The sequence below is a fragment of the Cervus elaphus genome, chromosome 12, assembly GCF_910594005.1.
Source record: "Cervus elaphus chromosome 12, mCerEla1.1, whole genome shotgun sequence".
Lineage (NCBI taxonomy): Eukaryota > Metazoa > Chordata > Mammalia > Artiodactyla > Cervidae > Cervus > Cervus elaphus.
This window is the reverse complement of record NC_057826.1, coordinates 74,227,236-74,253,852: the sequence shown is the minus strand read 5'-3', so window position 1 is coordinate 74,253,852 and position 26,617 is coordinate 74,227,236. Positions and strand designations below refer to the sequence as shown.

At 50.9% G+C, this 26,617-nt stretch overlaps 3 protein-coding genes across 23 annotated transcripts in view; 2 read left to right on the top strand and 1 right to left on the bottom strand.

The window, feature by feature from the left end:
* The window catches only part of RNASE13 (ribonuclease A family member 13 (inactive)), a 46,597-nt gene extending 36,060 nt beyond the window's left edge, over positions 1-10,537 (top strand). For 5 of the 12 annotated variants that reach the window (XM_043919455.1, XM_043919453.1, XM_043919448.1 and 2 more), the window contains 3 exons: positions 8,357-8,507; positions 8,653-8,832; positions 9,118-10,537. In XM_043919455.1, coding sequence (XP_043775390.1) covers positions 9,126-9,587 — 462 coding nt within the window. In that variant the 5' untranslated portion in view covers positions 8,357-8,507; positions 8,653-8,832; positions 9,118-9,125 and the 3' untranslated portion in view covers positions 9,588-10,537. Of the gene's footprint in view, positions 1-8,056; positions 8,197-8,356; positions 8,508-8,616; positions 8,833-9,117 lie in introns of those variants that run through there. The other 7 variants (XM_043919456.1, XM_043919450.1, XM_043919447.1 and 4 more) reach the window with 6 other exon arrangements.
* On the bottom strand, positions 1,462-17,732 carry TPPP2 (tubulin polymerization promoting protein family member 2). 5 transcript variants are annotated; one of them, XR_006343898.1, is made up of 6 exons: positions 15,483-17,218; positions 13,183-13,424; positions 12,783-12,936; positions 11,577-11,714; positions 9,227-9,379; positions 1,462-1,745 (listed from the first exon to the last, which is right to left on the bottom strand). XR_006343898.1 is itself a non-coding variant. In XM_043919438.1 (5 exons), exons 2-5 carry the CDS (start codon positions 15,516-15,518, stop codon positions 11,526-11,528), a joined length of 621 nt encoding a protein of 206 aa, XP_043775373.1. In that variant the 5' UTR covers positions 15,519-16,262; positions 17,438-17,732; the 3' UTR covers positions 11,425-11,525. The 5 variants fall into 5 exon arrangements, 2 of the variants coding, with proteins under 2 accessions (XP_043775373.1, XP_043775375.1); XR_006343899.1 differs by lacking the exon at positions 1,462-1,745 and adding an exon at positions 8,266-8,401; XR_006343900.1 differs by lacking the exon at positions 1,462-1,745 and adding an exon at positions 8,844-9,002.
* On the top strand, positions 17,264-26,040 carry NDRG2 (NDRG family member 2). Of its 6 annotated transcripts, none has more exons than XM_043919429.1 (17): positions 17,264-17,359; positions 18,986-19,052; positions 19,756-19,836; positions 20,174-20,215; positions 20,598-20,703; positions 20,936-21,056; positions 21,237-21,299; positions 22,173-22,233; positions 22,427-22,513; positions 22,693-22,749; positions 22,927-23,030; positions 23,495-23,539; positions 23,827-23,878; positions 24,254-24,301; positions 24,557-24,592; positions 24,746-24,797; positions 25,045-26,040. In XM_043919429.1, exons 3-17 carry the CDS (start codon positions 19,762-19,764, stop codon positions 25,209-25,211), a joined length of 1,116 nt encoding a protein of 371 aa, XP_043775364.1. In that variant the 5' UTR covers positions 17,264-17,359; positions 18,986-19,052; positions 19,756-19,761; the 3' UTR covers positions 25,212-26,040. The 6 variants fall into 6 exon arrangements, with proteins under 6 accessions (XP_043775364.1, XP_043775367.1, XP_043775363.1 ...); XM_043919428.1 differs by lacking the exon at positions 17,264-17,359 and adding an exon at positions 17,922-18,003; XM_043919430.1 differs by lacking the exon at positions 17,264-17,359 and adding an exon at positions 18,426-18,448.
* The last annotated feature ends 577 nt before the right edge of the window (positions 26,041-26,617 follow it).

Here is a 26,617-nt window from a genome sequence, read left to right as displayed (position 1 = left end):
GTGACTGGTTGGATCTCCTTGCAGTCCAAGGGACTCTCAAGAGAGTCTTCTCCAACACCACCGTTCAAAAGTATCAATTCTTCAGTGCTCAGCTTTCTTTGTAGTCCAACTCTCACATCCATACATGACTACTGGAAAAACCATAGGTTTGACTAGATGGACCTTTGTCAGCAAAATGATGTCTCTGCTTTTTAATATGCTGTCTAGGTTTGTCATAGCTTTTCTTCCAAGGAGCGAGCGTCTTTTAATTTCATGGCTGCAGTCACCAGCTGCAGCAATTTGGGAGCCCAGGAAAATAAAGTCTGTCACTGTTTCCATTGTTTCCCCATCTAGTTGCCATGAAGTGATAGGACTGGATGCCATGATCTTAGTTTTTTGAATGTCGACTTTTAAGACAGCTTTTTCACTCTCCTCTCTCACTTTCATTAAGAGGCTCTTTAGTTCCTCTTCATTTTCTGCCATAAGGGTGGTGTCATCTGCATATCTGAGGTTATTGATATTTCTCCCAGCAATCTTGATTCCAGCTTGTGCTTCCTCCAGCCCAGCATTTCGCATGATATACTCTGCATTTAAGTTAAATAAGCAGGGTGACAATATACAGCCTTGACATACTCCTTTCTCTACTTGGAACCAGTCTGTTATTCCATGTCCAGTTCTAACTGTTGCTTCTTGACCTGCATACAGATTTTTCAGGAGGCAGGTCAGGGTCTGGTATTCCCATCTCTTAAAGAATTTTCCACAGTTTGTTGTGATCCACACAAAGGCTTTGGTGTAATCAATAAAGCAGAAGTAAATGTTTTTCTGGAATTCTCTTGCTTTTTCTATGATCCAACGGATGTTGGCAATTTGATCTCTGGTTCCTCTGCCTTTACTAAAACCAGCTTGAACACCTGGAAGTTCATGGTTCACATACTGTTGAAGCCTGGCTTGGAGAATTCTGAGCATTACTTTGCTAGCGTGTAAGATGAGTACAAAGGTGTGGTAGTTTGAGCATTCTTTGGGATTGCCTTTCTTTGGCATTGGAATGCAAACTGACCTTTTCCAGTCCTGTGGCCACTGCTGAGTTTTCCAAATTTGCTGGCATATTGAGCGCAGCCCTTTAACAGCATTATCTTTTAGGATTTGAAATAGCTCAACTGGAATTCCATCACCTCCACTAGCCTTGTTCATAGTGATGCTGTCCCCTCTCCAGTATGAAAAAGCAGAGGGGACAGCACTGCAAAGGCCCTAAAGCAGATGGATGCCTGGGGGGCTGGAGGAACAGTAAAGAGTCCAGTGTGGCTGGAGCAGGTGAGTGATAGGGTCAGAGGGGTCCAGAGGCCAGATCATGGAAGCCTCAGAGACCATTGGAAGGACTGTGGTGGAGGGCTGAAAAAAGAAAAAAAAGAAAGGACTGTGGTGGCTCAGTGGTAGAGTCGTCTGCCAATGCAGGAGACACAGGAAGCAAAAATTGGATTCCTGTGCTGGGAAGATCCCCCGGAAATGGCAACCTGCTCCAGTATTCTTGCTTGGAAGTTTCCATGAACAGAAGAGCCTGGCAGGTTACAGTCCATGGGGTTGCAAAGAGTTGAACATGACTGAGAAGCTGAGCATGCAGACACATTTTGCTGTGTATACAGCGGGAGCCGAGGAGGGTTCTAAGCAGAGGAATAGAGACAGTTCCCTGGTGGCCTAGTGACTAGGAGTCCAGACTTTCATTGCCATGGCCTGAGTTCAATCCCTGGTCAGGAAGCAGATCCTGCAAGCTGCATGGCAAAAAAAGAAAAAAAATCAGAGAAATAGAAGATCTGTTTAAAGATTCCCTGGCTGTTGTGTGGATGTGACTGCAGAGAAGTCCCACGAACCATCCAGGTCATGCAAACCTGAGTCATACAGTTTGTGTTCTGGTCCAGAAGTTAGGGTTTTGAGTCAGGGAGGTGGGGTGTTTGTTTTGAGGTTGGGGACGTCATTTTAGTAGCTAGAGAGCACAGCTGTGGGTCAGGATGGAGAATCTTTGGAAGAAAAAATGATGTCGGAGTGAGAAACACCACTAGATGGCAACAGAGAACCAGGAGCAGGTTGACACAGGCCTTGATTCCCCTGGTTCCCCCTTGATGAGGCCTTGGCATGGTAACAGCTTTCACTGCTTTGTTCAGGTGCCTGATTCTTTGTAGTTTGAGCTTCTGGGTAGAGAATTATGCCTCTGCTACTGTAGGAATGCAAATGTTTGGAGATAAAATCCAAGGGTTAAAGCAGAATGTGGACAGAATGCAGATCAGCTCAGGCTAGTCCTGCCCTGGACTGGAGGCTGGGGTTAGAGAGGGGGTGGAAAGGCCAAGAGCTCATTTGGATTCCTTGCCTGCCGGACTCCTCCTCACTTCTTATTATTCTAGAGTGAGATGATTCCACACCACAGCTTGCACTGCCCTCCGCTCTTGTGTTTTCCTGTTAACATAATTATCCAGTTTGCTCTTCGACTTCATCGTGTGGAGTTCTAAAAAAAGTCTACTTTAGTGCTCTGTGAAAGTAAACACGGCCACGCTGTCTCAGGTCAAAGGGAAGAGGGAGTCAACGTTTAGATTTGCACGTGAGAACTGAACAGTTAAACCGACTGTTTACACAGTTCGGGCTGAAACCCTTACTTTGTCTCCATTATTTGGATAAGGCAGGTGATTTCGTTTATTTATTCACTGAAACTATACAGTTTCCAAGATCTGCTTTGCTTTGCACTCGGTAGGATAATTTTGCCATGTTTCCGTCACTGCATTCACAGGGCGAGAAAGGATGGAGGAAGGGGAATAAGGTTAGGGAGAACAAAAGGAGTCAGGCGTCAGGCCAAGGACTGGTCGGGAAGTCTGGCAGAAGGGAGAAAAGAAAAATTAAAGAGGGGAGAGAAGAAGACAAAATGGTGGGAGGGAAGATGAGAGGGAAGCAAGCCTCTTTGCAAGGATGTAAGGTAGCCTCCTTCTCCTTCTAGTGCCATAGTCTCTGCTCTTGGCCTAACCTCTCCCTGGGCCACTGCTGTGTGTGTGTGTGGTGTATGGTGTATGTGTGTGTGTGTTTAAAGTTGTTGGGGTGGGTGTTGTGAAAATCCCAACGGTGCCAGGTGGACCTCTGCCTGTCTTCCCCACAGGACAACAGCTGCTACTTCCTCTAGCCCTCGTTGGGAGGGGCTGAGGGGGGCTGGGAGAGAGGAAGCCAAACCTGGATTGGTGCCCACCCTTCAAAGCCCAGGCTCTCTCTCTTCTGGGGTTCTACACAGCCTCTGGAGACCCACGGAAAGCCCATGAGCCTTTCCCTCCAAGCAGGAGCAGATCCAGGTTCTGTTAATCTGTGTTGCTCCTAGGATAAATAAAGGTAATGGACTCATTTTTGCAGACGAGGAAAGTGAAACAAATGGCAAGTTGGGGTCAGATGTGGGATTCGCTTTGGGTCTTTGAATTCTCATGACCTCTCCTGGAACAGCTGGGATCTGTAGGAGGCAGCAGTGACAGAAGGTTGGAATCCTTGGCTCCTAGACCAGTGCCTTTAGACCAGCCAGGATGTAGGCGTGGGGAACCTGGTCTGGGCTTGAGAGGCCTCACCAGATCACTCTGTCCCGCAAGCCCCTGCCAGTTCCTCACTTGTCTATGGAGTAAGTTAGAAATTCCTTAGCTTGATACTCAAGGTCTGCCACAATCTGGCAAACCTACCTTTCTAATTTTGTCTCTGACTTTTCTCCCACTGAGTGCCTCAGTCTCAGTCAGGCTGTTTTTTTTCTTTCCTCAAACATGCCTTTCATAATTCTCCCCACTCCCTCTTTTTTTTTTCTCAAGCTTTGAGGCTGCAACTATCTTGCTTTTTTTCCTCCTTCGGTATATTTTACTGAAGTACAGTTGGCTTACAATGTTTCAGGTACACAGTAAGGTGATTCAGTTATACATACACACATACATTATTTTCAGATTATTTTCCACTATAGGTTATTACAAGATACTGACTATAGCTCTCTGCGCTATACAGTGAAACGTTGTTGCTTGATGCGTATCTATTTTAACTAGAAATCAAGTATTCTATTCACACTAAGTCAAACAAGTGGAATCAAAATGTCATAAATTTTTTAGGCAAAAATTCATAAAGTTTTCTAAAATATATATTATACATGCTCTTTATATTTTAAAAATTTTATTTTGTATTGGAATATAACCAATGAACAACACTGTGATGCTTTCAGGTGACCAGCAAAGGGACTCAGACACACATATACTTCTATCCATTCTCTCCCAAACTCCCCTTGCATCCAGGTTTCTACATAACATTGAGCAGGATTCCATGTGCTAGACAGTAGGCTCATAATTCTCTTTATCTCCACTTAACTGTTCCTTGAGACCCATCTGAAGGTTTCAATTTCCCTCCAGAAGGCTTTCTCTGACCTTCCTAATTCAGAGGGATCTCTCTCGTCTTTAAATTCCTACATTTACTGTCTGCAAAATGTATAATTTTCTGCCTTGAATTGTTGGTTATTTCTTCATATATATTTGTTTTCCTCTAGTTTTGACTGTCAATTCCCAGAAGACAAGGACCATGTTATACTACTCCCACAGGATATAGCAGTTAGTGACCCTAAATGATTCAAATTCTAGGTTAGAAGGCATTCGTCCTGCCCTTGAGTGATCCCATTCCCAGGTGGTATCACCTGAATGATCCCAGTCCCAGTTAAGGAACTGACAGTGCAGCTGCTGAACTCTAACCCTGGGGTGAAGGTCAAACCACGACAAGGAGGTTGAAATGGCTGCAACAGTCCTTTGAGTTCAAGGACAACCCAGGACAGTTTGCTACTTGAACCGTTTGAGTTAGAAAGGGCAAAGGTAAAGCCACCAAGATTGCAGTGAGCTCACTTAGGGCTCCCCTTCGATCACAGGGAATCATTTTTGCATTTGTCAGTCTAGCCAGTGGTTCTAGAATCCTACCACTGGGGAGGGGAGGAGGGAGAGAATGTGTACATGGCTATATGCAGAGAGTCAGTTTCAGAGGAAAAATAGCAAAAGGTTGTTTCAGTGATGAACTGTCAGTAGTCCTTTTGCTGGCAGAAGAACCAGCACCATCACAAGCGAAGTCAAACAAATGAACAAAAAATCTCAAAGTCTTAGATATTTACCAATCCTTTTCAATATGTAAGGTATAAATAAGTTTGCTCTTGTTAGGGAATCTGATTCTGTCATTAGACCAGAAGTTTTCAACCTCAGCACAAGCTACATTTCCATCTGGGCATTTCTTTGTTGTGGGAGCTGTCTTGTGTGATGTAAGACGATGTAAGATGTCTTATGCGATGTAAGATGAGCAGCATCTCTGGCCTCCACCCACTAGAGGCCAGTAGCGCCTCCCAGTTGGGACAAACAAAAAAGTCCCCAGACATGATCTAACTGCTCTTCCTGGAGAACCACTGAATTAGACGTGTGGCCTCAAGCACGCTGCTGGCCCTCTCTAAAAGTTAGTTTCTTCATCTCTAGGATGATTGTTGTATAAGTAAAGTCCAGTATAATGGGGTAACAATTTCACAAATCTCAGGCCTTAGAAGCAGATGAAACCACGGCAAGAATGTCAGAATGGATGAAGCAATACTGTGGATCAGGATGGGACTTTAAAGACCAAACCAGGGGAATACGTGTAAATCTATGGCTGATTCATATCAATGTATGACAAAAAAATAAATAAATAAAAATTAAAAAAAAAAAATAAAAATAAAGACCAAACCACAAGAATTGCAGATTGAAACTCAAAGGCCAATCATACACTCAGCACTTTTTCTGGTCCCACAATCATGACTTTGTCACATATGTGCATACCTGTGTTGTTCCTACTGAATTGTAAATTTAATCTGGATTGGAACTGTCTCATTTACTTTTCTATTTCCCCCAATACTTGTTGTAATGCTTTTCAGGTAGTATGTAACAATTTTAAAATATTTTCAAGCAATTAGCATGGGGCATGATTAATATAAAGCTTGGTGAAGATGAATTTAAGTCAGGCAATACTCTGAGGGCTCTAGACTGGCAGTGGGGATGTAGGGGGGGTCACTTGGCTCATTTGGGGAATATAAGACTTGTCAATGAGGAGTGAGTTGGGAATAAAAAGTAAGTTGGTATGGGACCATAACTAGTTATCCATTTATATATTGTTTAATGACTAAAAGGCATTTCCATACTGACTGTCTCATTTTATTCTCACAGCCTCATGAGGAAAGGAAGGTATCAATCCCATCCTCTAGAAGAGGAAACAGAAGCCCAGTAGGCTAACCTGAGCTCATGTCCTAAACTTTTTATAATGTGTTGTTCCATTTCTGTAATTGTGCAAGTGGAGGTCAGTGATGAAGGGGGAGTAGCAAATGAAGGAAGTGGAAGACCAAGAGGCACAAAAAGCCCCTTTCTCTTTCACAGGAAGCTGCAGCCTTGAGCAAATAGGGAAGAGGTGGCATGCTCTGAGACTGGGGCCACACAATGCTAGTAGCTTCCTCAAAACAAAGACTTGAGTCAGCCGGGCTCTGGCACCACCCCGCCTGGGCTCCCACAGGATGCTGACTGATAGACCAGCCTGAAGGATGCAGATGAACCAACTGCCTGTGTGGGCCTTCCCCTCACCTGCCTGGCTGTGCACACTTCCCTAAGGAGATGCGCCAAACAGAGGCTTCTTAAACACAATCTCTGGGTTGATCTCCACATGAACTGGCTCAGAAGAACTGAGCGTGGGGGTGAGGGTGGGAGGAGAGAGTGGCATTCTGGGTAGAGGAGGTGAGGTGAATAAGATGTGGTGGAAGTGGGCAGGGATGGAGACGCAGTTGGAGACATGGGTGGGGGGGGGGGAAACACGTCATGGAGGTCTTCTGTCCCATGAGATGGAGAGTCCTCTTGTGGTTGGGAGTGTGTCGCGTCTGAGAGAAGGGAGATCCTGAGCAGGGGAAGGAATAGGAATGGAAGAGACAGGTTCGAGGAAAATTTTAGTTAAGAGATTGTCAGGGCTGCGTGACTGGTGGACTCGAGCTCATACCAGTGCCCGGCCCTGGGCTAAGAGCTCCTGATATACATCTTAATGAATCCTAATACTGCTTCGAGGTATGGAATATTGCCCTCACTGACAGATGAAGAAGCTGAAACTTACACAGGTTTAGTGAACTAAGATCGATGGTGCACAGCTGGGAAGCATCAGAGCCAGGATTCAATTCCTGGTCTGTTTGGCTCAAAAGCTTTGCTCTTAGCCATCTTGCAGTACTGCCTCCAAACGGATGGGATTAGGGAGAGGGTAAGGTGGAGGATCACTCTCAGATTTCTCGCAGAGGTAACTGAGGAAATGGACAAGGCAGGAGGGAAAGCAAGTTGGAAGAGGATGGGTTTGGTTTTGGAGTCTACCTTGTGTTGTCAGAAAGAGCAAGTTTGGACTTTCCTGGCGGTGCGGTGAATAAGAATCCTGCTGCCAATGCTGGAATCACCGGTTTGGTCCCTGGTCCAGGAAGATTCCACATGACTTGGGGTAACTAAGTCCTTGTGTCACAATTACTGAGCCTGCGCTCTAGAGCCCATGAGCCACAACAACTGAAGCCTGTACGCCCATGCTCTGCAACAAGAGAAGCCACTGCAAAGAGAAGCCTGTGCGTCATGACCAGAGAGTAGCCCCTGCTCTTTGCAAGTAGAGAAAGCCTGTGCACAGCAATGAACACCCAGCACAGCCATAAATAAATAATTAAAAGAAAACTTCTTAAAAAAAAGAAAAAAAAAAAAACCCAGCAAGGTTAAGGGGGCTGTGAATGAGGAATACCCATGCATCTCCCCATGCCCCCTACCCTTTCTGAATCACACATCAGCCTTGGAACACTCAGGGATCTGTTCTGACTCCCCTTTCCTGCTCTCCAGGGAGAAAATGGTAAGCTGTCCTAAGACACAACCAGACAACAGGTGCTGGAGGCAAGGCCAAGAGGCCTGTGGAAGTCAAGGACTGTGAAGGGGCATGGGTTTATGAAAAAGATTTAAAAGCCTGCCCACCCCCCTTTTTTTAACAGAAAGAATCTGATCTATTGGGTACCGGCCCACACCGCCTCAAGCCCAGGCTATGCTGTCTACTCCCACCTGACAACTTTGAGCCTTCGGGGTCAGCACTCATAGGTTTCCAGGAGTGCTCTGACGCTAAAGGGTCTGAGGTTACAGGGTCAGTGTGATCACCACTGGAGTGCAGTTGATGATGGAGACGGTGAGGGGTCCACAGAATGGTCTTTGATTCTTTGCCCAGCATTCAGGCGGCAGGGAGGCTCCGTTGTATATGTGGCCCCGGGACCCCCAGGAGTGGGATGAGAGAGTGGAAGACCCCCTGTTCTCTGAGGGTCAGGAATAAGCAGCACCTTGTTTCTCAGAAACACGATGGTGCTTTCCTTATCACCTTTCCACGGGAGCAGGGCCTGTGAACCAGAGAAGACATCAAAGGAAGCCTAAGAACCACAGGACTTCTGGCAAGGAGGCCAGAACTTAGTGTTCTGATGACACCAGAGAGGAGGAGAGCAGAAGGTAAATGGCTCTTTCCTCCTCCTCATCCAGCCCCCTCAGCCCAGGGGCTCCTCAAACCCAGGGGACATGCCCTCCTCCCACACCAGTCTTTATCCACCAACCTTCCTAGCCTCTTCTCTCACCTGTTGGCTGTCCCTGGCCTCAGGCAAGAAGACTCTGCCTCTGTCCTGCTGCCTTCCAGCTCCCGTCCCTCCTCAGCTGCAGTCAGGGAAGTGCTGCTGAGCCTGTCACTACTGGACCCTCTGCATTTTTACCAGAAGGACTAACCGGGCCAGGGTAACCACGAAGAGCCTCTTATCCAAGGACCAGTTGGACCTCTTACTTCGTAAGTGTCACAGCTCCCGGATGGATGGGGTGAAGCTGAGATTCTAAGGTAGACCCAGGGACAGGGGGAATGGCTAGAGGTGGCCGACCAGTGGGGTGACTTTGGGCAAATGTCTCCTCTCTCTGATGCATGACGACTTGGGCTGGATGATCTCTGAGGGACAGTTGGGCCTGGAAGGCATAGGGGAGGCCACACTGGGGAGGCTGGGGGCACACTGGAGGCTCTGGGCAGGGACAGCCAGCCACCCAGGCCCACCTCTGTCTCCAACCACCTTAACTCTGCCAGCAGGAAGAATGGAACCACCTGTGGCCCAGCTCCTCTTCCTCCAGGTTGTTCTAGGGCCAGCTTTGGTTGAAAACATCAGGACTCAGTTTGCCATCAAGAACTTCCGTACCTTACACGTTGACTATCCCAAGGTTGACTACGCCAAAGGTTTCCAAGGTTACTGCAATGGTCTGATGTCCTATGTCCGGGGCAGGCAAGAAAGCTGGTATTGCCCAAAGATCCATTATGTCTTACATGCCCCTTGGACAGTCGTCTGGAATTTCTGCAAGTACAGTGAGAGCTTCTGTGAGAATTACAATGAATACTGCACGCTCACCCAGGACTCCATCCCGCTCACAATTTGCTCCCTGTACACCAAACAGCCGCCCACCAGCTGCCGCTACAATACCACCCTGACCAACCAAAGGCTCTATCTGCTCTGCTCTGAAAAGTACGATGGTGCACCCATAGATATCATTGGCCTCTACTAGGAAGGGAGGCCTTCGGTCTGAAACCACCCCCCCAACTCCCCCACCCACGGCCGCTGCTACACACTAGCCTGTCCCCACTCCCGAAGCTCAGATTCCTGGTACAAGGCTTCCTTTCTGGCTTCACAGGCAGGCAGAGTCTCCTCCCAAGAGACCGGGGAGGCAGGAAGTATGTCCAGACTTTTGGTCACCATGCAAAGTTGTACTGTCTTCTAGGCCTTTTCGGTCTTGTTTCCCTCCCCCCACCACCCCCGCCACCATTCTCCCTCTCCCACAGACTGTTTTACCCACCCAAGAAGCTGACTGTGTCCAGTTGGCAGCGACTGTCCGTCTACTGGGCCAGATCCTGAATCCTGGCCAGAGTCCCAGAGCCTCAGCTCACACCATGGCACTGGTTCCGAGTCTCAAATCCTCTCCCCTGCCACCTTTCCCTTCTGGGTCCTCCCCATCTCCCTTACGATTCCCTCCACTCGCTCACCCATACTGTGGGTATCTCTAGCTGTAAGACCCTCCCTGAGAGTCTTAGACTCATATTAGCTTCATTTCTCCAGGACATCCCCCTCAGCTCTCAGTCTCCCGTTCAGTCTCTCCCCCATACTTCCAACCTCTTTAGTCATCCTGTATTCTTTCTCTGACCTCTTTTCCTTCCATCCTTCTCACCTTGGACCCCTGCAGTTTTAAGTTATCTTCTCTGACCTGCTCTTCCAGAGATTCCTGCATCCTTTTCCTTCCCGAAGCTCTTTCTGATATCCCCCCAAATCCAGGATCTGCCTCTGACAAGGCAGGGATGAAGTGGGCTCAGCTGTGGTCACAGAAGGTTTTAAAACCATATTTGAATTATGTAAGATAAAACCATTGGATGAAACTGGGAGAAGGGTACATGGAATCTCTCTGTAATTTTTTTTGCATCTGCCTGTGAATCTAATCACTGCAAAATAAAAAGATAAAAAGCCCATCTGAATTAGTTCTGATTTCATTACTTTTTCTGCAATGCATCAGAACTCCTACTCTCAGAGTCCTGGAGGTCACCCACCTCTGGCCATCTTCCTGGGCCACCCTTTGGCAGCAGGGTCAGTAGGATCTTCTGTTCCATGTCTACCATGATGGAGGCGGGTGGGGTAAAACTCAGCTCTGGACTGGGTTGAAAATGGAGTCTCCTTACCCTTGTTGTTGTGCTGTGTGCTCAGTCGTATCAGACTCTTGCGACCCCATGGACTGTAGCCCACCAGGCTCCTCTGTCTATGGAATTTTCCAGGCAAGTATATTGGAGTGGGTTGTCATTTCCTACTCCAGGGGATCTTTCTGACCCAAGGATAGAACCCATGTCTCCTGTACATCTCTTGCATTGCAGGCACATTCTCGAGTCACCGGGGAAACCCTTAGCTCTAGAATAAGCTGATAACAGGAGTTAGGCTAAGTAGATCCTTGGCCTACCCTCTCTGGTGTCCATTTCTCCCCCAACAAAACATGGACTGCAACAGATGAGGAAGGTGGAGGGACAGGGAACTGTCTCATTGCTAGTATTTGGGCTGTACTATGTCAAATCGGGAATTGCTACTCCCCTTTGGGGTGGTGGTGGGGATGGATACTGGTAATGTGTGAGCACAGCTAGCAAATACTTTTGCCTCCACAGCTAGTTTAACTCTTATCTCCAAATATATTCCTCAGCCATGTTCTTAGAAGCAGCTGTTGAGGGGGATGCTACCCAGTGATGAGGAGGCCAAGTAGAATGAAGGGCGTGCTTCTGGGAAGTCCTACCCTTGGGTTTCTCGGCTCTTCTCTCTGTCTCTGCACCGAGGGTCCCTCGTCCTTCGGCGGGTGGAAGACAGAGGTCATGAACTGCTGCACACACAGATGTTTATTGTCCCCCCTCAAGCTCCCCGGTGTTCAAGATGCAGGTCAAGGGCCAACAGGCAAAGATGAGGCTACTCCGGCCACTCCCTAGTTGCTGCCCTTCTTATCATACGTGCCAGCACCCTTGTAGCCACTCACGTAGCCTGAGTTGTCAGTCACGTCTTCCCGTCCCGCGATGCCTTTCCCCTTGCCACTCTCGTCAAATCGCTCCTTGTGGGTGCCAGTGTACTTGCTGGTGTCCGTCAGCCGGCTCACCCCGCCCACCGTGGTCGCTTTCTGTGGGCCAGAGGGTGAGGAGACTGAGCCTTCTCCCTTCTTTTCCCTCCACTCTCACAGCCCTTCTCTAGAGATGGCCTTCGAGCCATCTATTAGCTCTCTGAGCTCATGTTCAACCCCTGGCATGGTGCTGCCTGCTTAGGGCTCAGGTGTAGATGAGAGGAGGAACTATGATAAGAGCCATCCACTCGTGAGAAAGGAATCCAGGGCATGGGAATGAGTAGGGAGGTGTGTGTGGACTTTTCTGCTTCCAGAGAAGCTATTTTGACTAGGCCACAGCCAGAGGACTTCAACCCCAGACCTAAAACACAAGATCTGTCCTGCTGTGCTGGGCTTAGTCGCTCAGTCGTGTCCAACTCTTTGCGACCCCATGGACTGTGGCCCCCCAGGCTCCTCTGTCCATGGGGATTCTCCAGGCAAGCATACTGGAGTGGGTTGCCATGCCCTCCTCTATGGGATCTTTCCAACCCAGGGATTGAACTTAGGTGTCCAGCACTGCAAGCAGATTCTTTACCGTCTGAGCCATCAGGGAAGCCCCCTGTCCTGCTGGGAAGGCCCTATTTGAAACCCACAGTAGAGAGAGCTTTTAGTAGAGAGGGGATAAATAGGGAACAGAAAGCTGGGTGCAAGGCAAGATGTTGGATATTAGACCTTACATGAGAGTGTGAAGAGGAGTAGGGAGCAGGCGCTCCCTACAGCAGTAGGGTGCTCTGCACTCAGTGTCCCCCCAAAACCACCTGGGCCTGGTGGCCTGGCCCAGATCCTGGATGCTTGGGAATGAGTCTAAGTTTTACTATTAAAATAGGTGTGAAAAGAAAAATTAGTAAATAAATAAAATTGCTGTGGACCTTGGGTAAGTCACTTCTTCTCACAGTTTCCTCACTTCTGAAATGACTCGATGATCTCTAAATTAGTCTGTTTCAGCACCAACAGTGCCCAGAGGCCTTCTGCCCCGTCTCCCTGCTGCTGTTGACAAGGGTTGGGGACATCGGCGTAGAGGAGGGGAGGCGGGAGCAGCAGGGACTCAGGGAGGCAGAGTCAGGGTTCGGAATGAAGTCTGTCACTCACAGTAACACCGGTGGTAGCTGGGTCCTTGCCCTCCATGAGCTTATAAATGTTCTCCAGGGCTTCATCTGGGCTTTTGCCCTTGAATCGCTTCTGGCCCAGTTCCTTCATCGCTTCCTGGAACTGTTGGAATGTGATGGTTCGGGCATTCTTGGCCCTGGTCAGTAAGACAGAAATCCAGGAAACTGGGGAACATGAACTCATCGCTTTCCAAGGTCCAGCCCTCCCGTTACTCAGACGGGGCCTCTACATGCTGAAGGTCTTGATGTCAGGGGCTAGCAGTTCCAGACACCCAGTAGGTGCTCAGGAGACCCATTACAAATGTTCTACAGTAGAAACCCTGCCACATCCCATGACTTTGCTTGTTCTATTCACCACCCCACTCCTGTCTTTGGTCCCTTACTTGACTTTGCTGAAAACGATGTCCACGTCAGTGGAGGTGACCATCTTGCCATCCATGATGCCACAGTCTTTGCACAGCTTGGAGAAGTTCTTGTTGTTCATTTCAGTGCCACTGCTTGATGATTCTCCAAAGACAGCAAACCGCTGGAATGTTCTTTCTGCTTCTGATGCCATGGTCAATTGGAGGTGGGGGAGGACAGTAAGGGGGGAGACTTGGGGGTGAGGGAGGAGGGGAGGGGAGGACTGAGGGATAAGAATGATGAAGGTTAAAGTAAAATCAGAATCAGCAACAGGAACAAACACACCCGTCCGACCTACTGTTCCCAGTACGAGGGATACTAGTGTGGATCCTATACACTGAATAATCACCACTGCCAACCACTTCCCCACCACTTTTGTGTACCTGAGAGTGCCCGGATGGTGTCTGACCCTAACCAGCCTCTGTAGCTAAGTGTGTGCAGATCCGTGGGAGCTGGCTGGCTGGAGAGACTGGGGGGCAGTGGGGAGGGAGACAGGGGAGGAGAGGGAAGCTTCTGTGACCTCAGCAGTGTTTATGTGACATCATTTTCAGCCCCTGCTACAGCACTGATCTTGGGGGAGGGGGTCTTAGGTCCCTACCTTGCATGCTGCATTGAGCATGTTACCAACCTCCTGATCTTTGCAAGTGACCAAGCTTCCCTCATTGATTCAGCCCTGTTTGAACCAGTCTTCTGGGTCCTAGTTAAACTGCATTATGCTCTGTCCCTCAACAAAAGTTGAGGAGAGCTCAGGGAAGGAGTTAAGGGAAACAGGTTGACATCAGTCCAGCACTGTCCTTTTTTCGTCTCCTGGCCAGGTTAATGACCCACATGGAAAATCCCACTGGCTTTGGCAGACCAGGTGCAATAGGAACTTGAAACGGCTTCCAGTTTGGGCCCCACATGGAAAGAGCATGGGTCTTGGAGGGTCACATACCTGGCTGGGTTAGGGTGAGGATGAGCCTCAGACTCTCAAAATCTTCCAGATAATTTTAATTTTCTATGCAGGTCAGGGATATTTTTTTTTTTTCCCATGCCACACAACTTTTGGAATCTTAGTTCACTGACCAGGGATTGAACCTGGACCCTTGGCAGTGAAGGCTCTGAGTAACTACTAGACCACTAGGGAATGCCCTCCCCTCTCTTTTTAAAGTAATGCTGTAATTTTATTCAGTTTTTACTACATGTGTTGTTTCTTCTTTCAGAAGGGGTTTCTCTTTGGCCTTTTCTCTGGCTGGAAACCATTTAGAGGAATGAACTTCATGGCTCCTAAAATATTGCCACTAGGTTGGTGACTTCCCTCCCCATCCCATCTAATCAGTCACCAATTTCTGTAATTTCCTTTGTTTTATAAATCCATTCCTTCCTTTCCATTCCTATTACTCCCATTCTTTATTCAAGTCCTTGTCATCTCATATCTAGTTGATTATTCTGGCTTCTAAATGACCTCTTTCCTAAGTCAAAATGCCTTACCCTCAACCACTCCACAATCCATCTCTTCTTAACCCCCTGCTCCCAATCAGATTATTTTCACAAAACAATTACTTATCCATTGCTCCTGATCAAGAATACTCTGGATCTTCAAAACGTTTTGAAGAGTCAACTCTTTTTACCTGTCATTCAAGGACCTTCACACTTGGCTCCAGTCCACCTTATCAGATGTCACGTTTCATCAGTATTACTCTGCATTTGTGGCCATAATGACCTAATCACTCTATGCTGCAGAGGCTACCTGAAGTCTAGTAGAGACAGAATAACTTTGGAGAGGACTGAATCCAGGGATTTAAGTCCTAGATAAATCATTTACTAGTGAGTGGCCTTGAGCAAGAGACTAAACATCTCTGAGCTTTAACTTCTTCATCTGTACAGTGAGGACAATAATATTTATCTTATAGTATTAGGGGATACTATGTGGGAATTACCTTCCCTGTAGTAGCTACTATGCAGTTCATCAAAGTAACATGTGTATTTCTGTCCCTAAACTTTCCCTTATGGACTCTCTGCCTTGATAGAATGCCCCTGCTTCTCACGCAAGTACTGTACTGTACTTCTCATAGGACGCTTTACCCTAAGAACAAAACCCTTTCCTTCTCTGAATTATACTAAGATAATGGTTCCTAGCCTGTGGGCTGCAGCCTCTTTGGGCAAGGGTTTCTGAGTTATTGAGGGCCTGTGGAACCTGTATATATACAGAAGACTGGTCATTGAGTAAATAATAAACTTTGCACACGTAGGTGCATACGTGCATAGATGTTGCAATTATCAGAAGACTGAACAAACTTACCTGAAAGTATTTGCCGAATTCACAGTTGGGCTCCATCAGGGGATTCTAAAATCATCATTTGGGAATGGAAGTCTCTGATCTCCCACTTGAAAAGGATGGGAAACTCTTCCTATAGGACTTATTGTCTAAACAATTAATCTTTTATTACATCATTCTGAACTTTTTCTATCTTTGTATCTTCTCTCAACTACTGGATCCTAAGCTCTAGAGAGAGATGACTAGCCTCACACTTCTTTGAATTCCATCTATACAGTGGCTTGCACAGAGCAGGTCCTTATTGCTGCCAACTGGAAGGTATAGTTTGAAGCTGCTTCTCGGTCCAAGAGAAGGAAGTTAGGGAAAATGTTCTTGTTGGGCCACTGACACTGGGCCAGGCTGAGACCTGCCTTGACAAGGAGGAACCCCATCTTAGAGCAGAAGCAGCCTCTTACTGCCTGTGGCAGGCTGAGACCCCCCTAGCCTAGGAAGCAAACATCCCAGTGGAAATTTCCCGACTCCTGCCTGCCCTACGCCCCTGCGTAGGCCCCTTATCAGGTTCCCCCTGAGTCATCCTGACCCAGAGACGAATTTAGATGCTGGAACCTCCAGGTCCTTCCCTCCCCCACTCCAAGTAAGACCTACTTTAGATACATCAGAGGAGGCAGCAGGCAGAGTTTCTCACTGCAGGCTCTCTTTTCTCTCCCAGTTCCAGCTGGGCTGGGAGAGCTCTCTTCTGTCCTATGCATTTTTATCTATGGTCCCAGTTCCAGCAGGCTTTTCCTTGTCCAGGAGAGTGTTAAACTGGCATTCAGACGGGAGAGGGGACTAGGCAAGGAGCCAGGGTGCCCAGCTTCTGTGTCAGTTTCTGGGTAAATGGTTATCAAGGGAACGGGGAAGGGAATGGAGGAAAACTTGGGTGCCCCAAATTGGGGGACCTAGAGGGAATCCTTTAGGTTTGGGGTTGTTAAAAGCTGGATTTGATTAGTCGGGATCTACCCTGGGTCACCTCCTCCCTCTTGGCCCCTCCTTTCCAATAGACCCTGCCAAGTGGGGATGAAAGGGGCATTGATGTTCCTTGGATGGGAGGGGGTGGTGAGGGTGGTTGTGGGGGGTGGTTCCCAGGCAGGAGGGGGAAGGCAATTTAGGGGTCTTGGGGGGGGCAGTCTGAGCTGGTGTTGCAGTTGGCAGCTCCAGTTCCATTGGCCATTGTTCCCAACTGGCCTGGTGCCCAGCCCCTGAAATGGCAACTCAGGAACCAGGCTGAAGGAGGATGGGGTGGGGACCTCTGGGGGAAGGGAACCTGGAAAGGGTGTAGGTGGGGAGAAATCCAGTCTGTTTCCTTTTGTGTAAGACAACTTTGAATCCCTTTAGCCTCATAACTATCACATTCTGGGTGACTTTTCCCTGAGGGGCACAGGGAGGGTGCATATGGGTGGGGAGAGAGCAGGGTGATTGAGGGATCCAGGCCATCACACCCACCCAGGCCCTGAGAGACAGCAGCAGTCCCTGAGAAACCATCGCCTGGGCTGGGCTGAGCTGGCCTCTCCCTCCTTCTCTGAGCCAGACTCGAACGGGTTAGCCCTGAAGCCACAGGGTCTCTTGGGTCCCAGCCCGGGACACTGCGTCCTCCCTAACCCCCCACCCCACTTCCACAGAGTTAACTCCACCCCTGTGCCTGTTTACCCAAGAGTCAGCACCCCTGGGGGTCCTGGCCCCTCCTCCGCCCCTCCTTGGGGCCTTGACCCGGGAGTCTCCGTTGGCCATCCTCTCCCCCCTCCCGCGATCTCCCTCTATTTATAGCGGCCCCCCGCATTCCCCGCCCCCCCTCCCCGCCTTGTTTTCCAACTTCTCAGGGAGCAGCCCAGAGAGCAGTCGCCGGAACCCTGGAGAGAGAGGAGGTACCAGGACCCTGGGCGCCCCGAAACTGGAGCTCCCGCGCCCTCGACGCCCCCAGCCCCTAGTCGGTGCAGGCACACCTTCCCCTCTCCGCGGTCGAGACCCTCGCCTCCTCAGCAGTGATCCTTCTGTAGCCTAGCCCTCTGTTTCCGGGCGGGTGGAGTCAAAATCGTGGGGTGCCAGCACCCCGGCTTCGTCTCCCTTTTACCGGTCCCCACCTCGGAGTCGGGGCGCAGGAAGGAGCCTGAGTGCTACAGGCAGGGCCAGACCACGGGTGGGGCGGTGCTGAGAGCCAGCGTGGGGATCTCCCGCGGGACTAAGGGATCCCCCACGCCCACAGCCGCCCGGTTGCGGGGGTGGGGGGTGAATGTTGTGGGGAGCGCGGGCCGGAGCCAGGAAGCACCCAGCTGTTGGCTTTCTTTAGAGTTCCCCTCGGGCCCCCAGCGCTGCCCCTCCCGGAGCTGCGGGCGGCCCGGGGCGGGGTGAAGGGGGGCGTGTTTACCAGGGGTCTGGGGCGGATCTGCAGGGAGCTGGCGGCCCGTGGGCGGGCTGGGGCGGGCCGGGGGCGGGTCTGCGGGGAGCCCGAGCCGGGGCGGGCCGGGGAGTCAAAGGCAAGTGAAGGTGGAAGCGGCCGCGGCGGCAGCAGGTAGGGGGAAGGGCGGGAGTGGGGCCGCGGGGCTAGGCTGGCGCCGGGGGGTGCCGGGAGGCGCTTGGATCCCAACCTCTCGGAGTGTGCGGCTCGCGGCGGCAGCCGGCCCTCAGGGCCGCGAGGCCGCGGCGCACAGAGGCGGAGGCTCCGCGGGCTGCAGGGCGTGTTTGGGGCGTGCACGAAGTTGTGTCCGGGGTCAGGGCTCTCCGCGCCAGCCGCGCGAATTGTCAGGCCCCACGCGGACAGCAGCGAGGGGACTCGGAGGGACAGGTTCCGGGGGCTGGGCCCAGTCAGTACCATCTGTCCTCCCCATCCCTTCCCAGCTGGCTCTCGGCCCTTGCGGGTCGTCGGGGCACGCTGGGGAGAGACTGTGGAACCGCCCCACACACCCCCCTTCTGCACTTTCGGGACCCACACCGAGACTGGGAGGAGAGAAGCGAAGGCACGAGGCTTTAAAAAAAATTTTTTTTTTTTTTTTTAATGGTGGAAAGAAACAGTCGTGTTCTGCCACCCCATCTCACTTGAGAGCTGTCAAAAATCTTGGGGATCCCTTAGTCCCCACTTTAATTTGCAAATAAGAAATTGAGCGCAAGAGCAGTGACAGACGGAGCCAAGGTCACGGTGGGAGCAACAGAGTCTGGGGTAGAATCCAGAGGTTCTGACACAAGACACGCTCTTTCCTCCACATCAGCACTTCCTTCTCTCCTCTCCCCGCCCCGCCCCCGGCCCCCCGCCCCCGCTTCCCCAAGCCTGGACTGATACCTGCTGTGTTGCCAGGCAGACCCTTCCAGCCTGTATTGATTCTAGCTAAAGCCTGGAGAAGACTTGTTCACTGGACTCGTGGGTGCAGACTGGGAGGGTTAGTGACCTGGCAGGGGTTGGTGACCCAGATAGTCCAGGTCTTGGCTTAGATTTTCTGTCTCTAAAAGACCCAGGATCGGTCTCTCATGTCATTCACCTCATTGCCTTGTTTTCTCAGACCCCAGAGCCAGGAGGAGTGAGAACCCTGACCCCTAACCCTACTTCATCCAGCCAATAGGAGCCAAGTAAGTGACCCCACCTCCAGGCTGCTGGCCCTTTACTCCACTGGTCTGCACAGGTGCTCTGCTCCTCACCGGCCCCAAAGGTTGAATACATGCTACTTTATTGAAGTCAGGAGTCTTGGGAGGAAGAGAGGCATTGGGTCTGTTGGACACAGATGTCCCTTGTCCTTCTTTTCTGGTTCCCCCTCCCCCCCTTGGTCATGTTACTCAGGTCATTTTTAGCCCCTTTCTCTTTGCGCTGCTGACCTTGGCGCTTTAGTCGAAGGTCACAGCCAGTGGTGAACTCTCCATACCCATCCCTTGGTATCTTTAGAGCACCCAGTCACTGAGCCACGAGTTTCACCCCCTACCTAACTAGGAGTGTGGGGTGGCCCCTAAATATAGCCTGGGAAACCTGAGCTGCCCTGCTGCCCCACCCTGGTATTTCCATCCAGGATAGGGGAGGGGGTACGGAGGTGTCGGTGTTGAGGGGTGTTGGGATGGCCGGGCTGAAAGGAAGTGGTGTCCTGAGTCCTCTTCCCCAAGCGGCCTGGCCCTGCAGCTGGGGGCTGCTGGACAGCCTCTCTCTGTGTACTGGAGTAGTCTTCAGCTCCTGGGGCCCTCCTCACCCAGCACTGTCCAGTGTTGAGAGAGGAAGCCGGGGGTTGGGGGAGGCATGTGGTGTGGAGGCAGCCGCCCCAGTCTCTGTGTTTCCTCACCCTGCCAGGTCACCATGGCAGAGCTGCGGGAAGTGCAGATCACGGAGGAGAAGCCGCTATTGCCAGGGCAGGCACCCGAGGTGGCCAAGGTTATCAGAGACCCCTGACTCCCAGGCCGGAACCCCAGACCCCCAAGCAGAGCCCTCGCTTCTTCCCTTCCCAGACTCACGATCTCATTCTCACTCACACCCCGCTACGCTCTCCACATCTCCCCATGTATCTCTCCCCGAACACCACGACTGAGAGTCCAGGCTTTTTCCTGTCACTAGGCTAACCTTCATCCTCTCCATGTCTCTTTTTCGTCAATCTCTTTCTGTCCTTGGTCTCCGTTGGTCTCTTTACCTACCTTTTTTTATTTGTGTCTGTCTCTCTGTGACTCTACGTGGCTGCGTGTTTCTGTGTGTATCTGTGTGTGTATCTCTCCAGGAGGCTGAGTTAGCTGCCCGAATCCTCCTGGACCAGGGACAGGTAACAGCTTGGGGCAGCCCCAGGTGGGAGGAGGGGCTCTTCTCTCCCCAGGAAGGAGGGGCCCTTACCTGGTTTTCTTCTCTCTGCTGCTTCTCCTTCTATTCCAGTCCTTTCCTGTCCCCATCTCCCTGCTCTCCTCCCTTCTCCTCTTTTCTCAGCGTTCCCTGATGGTCTTCGATCTTTCATTATTCTGTCCCACCCCCTAAATCATCTTCCAGTGTCATTTTTGCCTCAATTCTTGCTGATCCTACTTCTACTTTTTGGTTCCAGTTTCCTGTCTTTGCCCCTGCCCCTTCAACTCCCCGACTTTTATGGAGGTTCCTCTCCTGCCTCTTTTCCTCTCAGCCTAACTCCTGCCTGATGGTGACCCATTTTTCTGCAGACTCACTCTGTGGAGACACCTTATGGCTCTGTCACTTTTACTGTCTATGGCACCCCCAAACCCAAACGGCCAGCGATACTCACCTACCATGATGTGGGACTCAACTGTAAGGACCTTCCCTTCCTCTCCCATTTCTTTCTGGGAAGAGGCTGGTGGGGCAGGGGGAGGGTAAAACTCCAGTGTGAGGGGAAGGGTCAGTATGGGAAGGGAGCCATGTGGTATGTCAGGGGAAGTTCTCTCCTAGTCTGAATGTGGCATGAAAGAAAGAGGGTGGATTCTGACCTGGGGACATTTTCCCCATCTGACTCTACTGTTGGGGTGATGGGGATTCTCTTTAGATAAATCCTGCTTCCAGCCGCTGTTTCAATTTGCGGATATGCAGGAAATCATTCAGAACTTCGTGCGGGTTCATGTGGATGCCCCTGGCATGGAAGAGGGGGCTCCCGTGTTCCCTTTGGGGTGAGAATTAGCTCCTTCCCTCCTCGTCAGGCTGTGAGGCACATGGCAGGTATGGAGTAGATTGGATCCGGGAGGAGGAAGGGGAGGGCGATGGTGACCCCGGGAGAGAATGAGTAGGACACGGAGCTGGGGGCCCTGGGGAGAGGTTGGTGTTTTCCTTAACATTCTTCTCTTCCCCAGGTATCAGTACCCATCTCTGGACCAGCTTGCGGACATGATCCCTTGCATCCTGCAGTACTTAAAGTGAGAGGCCTGGGGACCCCTCCGAGCCAGAGTTCTCTTTCCAGCACAAGGTGGCCCTTAGAACTCCTGAGCGAGTTCTGTCTGGACTAGATGTTGTCTATTCCAGTTGAGAGGAAGTGGGTGGCTTTGGAAAGCTGACTTGAGTCAGCAGAGTAGCCCTAAGGGATAGAGGAGAAGAAAAGGGAGCTGTGTGCCTGGTCCTGCCTCAGGCTGAGGAAGGTCTCTGATCTGGAAGCTAGAGAAGAAGGGGAGGGGGCGACGTAGTCCCTGAGGAACCAGACAGGCCTGTCTTCCCCTCCCACTCCCTGTGCCTCCTCCGGACAGAGGCAGAGGGGGTGAGAGAAGGAAAAGAAAGCCGGGTGTGGCTTCTTCGGTGCATAGTTAATGCTGATGACACCTGGGCTCTGTCCTTGACTCGGCTTTTCCTGGGCTTCAGGGCCCTGGGCAGCTGTGGTTCACCTCTTTGGCTCTTTCTCCTGATACTTCCTGTTGTTCACCAAAGTTGTATGTTTTTTTAATATCTTGCTTTAAGTTCTCTCCTTCCCAGTTCCTCTAGAGGAACCAGGAACTAAAACAGAACTAGTTGAACTAGCTCCTGAAAGTTGAGAATGGACAAAGAGCTACATAGGAAACAGTGTCTGGTTGGTTGGCGTGTGGGTGTTTCTTTTCAAGACACTCACTCTCCTGGAGGGAGCTGGGAAAAGACTACAGTGTCCATTTCTTAGCTCCTTGGCACCTTCTTTTTCAGCATCCCCCCAAAGGAAAGTCCCTTTCTGTCCTTTGTGCCCATGGCCTTAGGAAGGAGGGTGAGGAGTTTGGAGAGTCAAAGTTTTGGATATCAGGACCCATTAGACCTACATTTACCTTTCACAGTTTCTCCACAATAATTGGAATTGGTGTTGGAGCTGGGGCCTACGTCCTGTCGCGATACGCTGTAAGAAATTTAAAAAATCCCAGATAAGCAAAAGGCGGGTCCACAGCCCAGGCAGTGTTTACTAGTGTGTGCTTGGGGGGAGGCTGTGAGTACGAGGGTGGAACGCAGGCCCCGTGAAGCCTGGGGTGGACAGAGCTCAGTGGGAAGGGGATAAGTCCATGCTTGCCTCTGACTTCCCTCTGCTGCTCCTCAGCTTAACCACCCTGATACCGTCGAGGGTCTTGTCCTCATCAACATTGATCCCAACGCCAAAGGCTGGATGGATTGGGCAGCCCACAAGGTTTGGAGGGGCCTGTGCACTGAGATCTTGGGGGCTTCCCCTTGTGTGGGTCCATTTAGGCTCTAACAACAGAACTGGCTGGCCTGTGAGCTTCAGGGAGGGGGGAAGGAGCAGGAAAGAAACTCGGGTCTCTACTCCTCATAGTGTCCTGAGCTTTCTCACCTGCCCTGTCCTCATAGCTAACAGGCCTCACCTCTTCCATTTCGGAGATGATCCTTGGACATCTTTTCAGCCAGGTAAGTGGTTGTGGAAAATGGAAGAAGTAGAGGGAACCAGCAGGGACTGGAATGTGTGGGGTGATTTCCTTACTTCGGACCGATTTGGGGAGGGAAGAACGCTTGCCTCTTTGCATCTAGTAATTGTTTTTGAGTTCTCTTCCCAGCCCTATTTATTCTCCCTCTATTTTCCTTCAGGAAGAGCTGTCGGGAAATTCTGAGTTGATACAAAAGTACAGAAATATCATTGCACATGCCCCCAATCTGGATAACATTGAACTGTACTGGAACAGCTACAACAAGTGAGTGGGCATGGAAGAGAGATGTAGACGCGGTCATGGGGCCATGGGAGGCACAGAGGGGCCGACGGGAGGGGAAGCAGGCTGGGCGAGCTGGGCAGGGATTGCTGGGCAGTAGTGGGTAGCTGCAGGACAGATGGGGGTGGGGTGGGGGGAGAATTGTGGTCTGCCCCCTCTCTCTTGTTACTTCCTTGGACTTTTGGATTCCCTGAAGTAAGATGATCCCCTGTCCTCGTGCCCTTCATCCCCTTCACTGCCCTCTGACCAGGGACCTTGGGCACAAGGGACCATAGGGCTCATGCTTGAGGCCTGTCTGCCACCTTCTCCTTTGGTTCTCACTTGTAATCACCAATATTCAACTTTAGTTTAGGGGAGGAAGATTGCTTCCTCATGGGGAAACTGGCTTACATCTGGGTGGGTAGCACTGCTTGCCTAAAATTTCCACTCTTCTTTTAAACCCTCTTTAGTCGCCGAGACCTGAACTTTGTGCGTGGAGGTGATAACACCCTCAAGTAAGACTTTAAGGGATAAAGCTTTGCCTCTCTCCCTAGATCTTCCCTTAGTAGATGCTTACATCCTTTAGCAGGAGAGTCTTTTGCCAGAGAATTTTCTTGTCACCTCCTCCCCTATCCTGTTTAGCAAACCACCACCCTCTAGGTCTTACCCCTTTGAACTCTGTTGGTGGGGTCAGCGGGGTTCAGAAGGTTGTTTTCTCTTTGGAGCCAACTGCTCTTCTGGGAGGAGGCGGAGGAGGGAGTGCCAGGGGCTCACTACCTGCTCCCCAACACTATGCCTCTAGGTGCCCTGTGATGCTGGTGGTAGGAGATCAAGCACCCCATGAAGATGCAGTGGTCAGTAGGGAGTCTTGGGGTGGGTGAAGGAGGGTGGCAGTCAGAGGGCTATCTTGCCAAGAGGCAAGCTCTGTTTGGGGGCGGGGAGAGTAACTTTGGGACATAAGAGGTTGATTCCTGACAAGAAGGAAATGGGCAGAGGCCTGAGAAGAAAGGAACTTGGAAGAATCTTCTGGTGGTCCAGTGGTTAAGACTGCAAGCTCCCAATGCGGGGGGCATGGGTTTGATCCCTGGTTGGGGAACTAAGATTCCATATGTTGTGGGTATGGGCAAATTAAAAAAATAAAAAGAACTGGGTCTGGGCCCCTGGGTCCTTTGGTTGGGAGGGGCCACTGGGAGTGTGACTTCATTCATTCAACCTCCTCCCTACTCCAGGTGGAATGTAACTCAAAACTGGACCCCACCCAGACTTCCTTCCTCAAGGTCAGTAACCCTATTCCACGTCTAGCCTGACTCTTGGCCCCCGGTCCAGAGCCATAGATCTTCTCCAGATTCAGCTGCTAGGCTGGCTTCCAGGGTCCTACATGGGAGCAAGTGGGCGGGTGGAGGAAAAGAAACAAAAAACACCCCAATGGCCTGGAGTGGAAAGCTTAGGGAAGAGAGCCCTCTGATACCTCTTGGCATGGCTCATTTGTTTATGTATATGTCACTTTTTCTGGATGACTCTCTCCTGAACAGATGGCTGACTCTGGGGGGCAGCCCCAGCTGACTCAGGTGAGCACCCCTGCCATTCATGGGGTGGGACATCAGTGGCCCTGAACTATACCCTGCGCTACACACCCCGTCTCTAACCTGCCGTGGCTGTGGGCTCCAGCTCAGGTTCTAACCTCACTCTGCTGTCTCCCTTTCCTCATTTTACTTTTACAGCCAGGCAAGCTGACCGAGGCCTTCAAGTACTTCCTGCAGGGCATGGGCTATAGTGAGTATGGGGGTCAGAGGCTGTCATGAGGACAAGAGGTTGTCACATAGGAGGAGGGAGGGCCACGGGGGGCGGGCAGGAACCACTTCAGGTGAATTCCTGGGTTTACCGCCGTCTGTCAAATCAAGCTCATTGACCCCTGGCCCCATGTGTAACTCTCGTCTGCACCCAAGCACCCCACTCTTGAGTTGCCTGCTCCTCTTCCCACCTTCTCTCTGACTGCCGGCTCTTCCTTCCGTCTCCACAGTGGCCTCATCCTGCATGACCCGCCTGTCCCGGTCTCGCACGGCCTCGCTGACCAGCGCGGCATCCATTGATGGCAACCGCTCCCGCTCCCGTACCCTGTCCCAGAGCAGCGAGTCTGGGACTCTCTCTTCAGGGCCCCCGGGTCACACCATGGAGGTCTCCTGTTGAATGACCCTTGTTGCCCTGGTGTGGGACCCAGCCCTCACCTCCCCCAGTACTAACCTGGGAGGTGCGTAGGGCACTGGGCTTAAGTGAGCACAGGAAGCTGGGCAGATCATGTGGGGAGATGACCTTGATCTTTGATTGCTACCCTAACCTTGACCTCTAACCTGTGATTTCCCTCAGCTCCTGGGAGAGATGTCCTAATATCTCTTAGGGACCCAGACCCCTAAATGATCCCTCTCCTTCATCTTGGTGTTAAGGTGGAGAAGGCATGTATCCCTGCTCCCTAATCTGGGTGTCTGTAGCTAAGGGACAAGAGGTTGTAGAAGTTGTCCGTGGTGACTCCCCCAGACTCTCCCTCCTTATCCCAGATTGCAAGGGTAAGGGGCTCCGGGCTGGGGCTCCACTCACCAAAGCTGACATGGTGTCACATTAATCCTTCATGCCTCTGAAGGGCGCGGGCCTAAATGAATGTTTGACAGGGAAGAACTGCTGGTGGTTTAGTGGTCCTCAGGACCACCACAGAAACATTCAGTGTGGAAATGGAAGTTGGAATGGGAGGTGGTGGGCGGTGAACAAGTGTGATGGAAGGACTGGAGCTGGGCAGTAGGAAGGGGACTGGGGCCGTTGGCTGCTCTAACTTTGGTAGCTATCTAGACAGCGTGTGTCTAGAGGGGGGTGGGCGGGGGGAGCCAAGCTGGGCATGGCTGCTTGGGGCTTGGCATGGGGGTGGGAAGGGCTGCCTTGGGGCTCTGACCACAGTGTGTGATATGTGGGGGGTGCCCTCCTGTCTCCCACAACTTCTGCTGTAACAATAAACTATAGAGGAATCTGAGCTCCATTATTCTTCTGGGTCTGAATATGCCTGCCTCATGCGCCTTTTCTGCCTTTCCCTACTCAGCCCTTACATTTCTCTTCTCAAGGTGACAAAACCACAGGAGAGGGCTTGTATAGCACAAGTGTTAGTTGCGCAGTCGTGTCCAACTCTTGCAGACCCCATGGACTGTGTGTAGCCCACCAGGCTCCTCTGTCTGTGAAATTCTCCAGGCAAGGATACTGGAGTGGGTTGCCATGCCCTCTTCCAGGGGCTCTTCCTGACCCAGGGACTGAACCCCGGACTCCTGTATCGTAGGCAGATTCTTTACTGTCTAAGCCGCCAGGGAGGCCCCTGTATAGCATAGACAAACGCTATAACATGTGACCTCATGGTCACTGGTCCCTACTCCAATAGTGTGGTATTGTCCTTGATATTGATAGGATATCCCAGTTGGGGGCCAGAGGAGGTACTCAGATCTTAAGAGACTTCCTTATCAGTGGACTGGCCCACTGAGAAATGCCATAGGATTTTAGAGACATCACCAACATCGTGATTTAAAGAAGGAAGCATAGAAAACTGACGGAAGTGTCCAAGG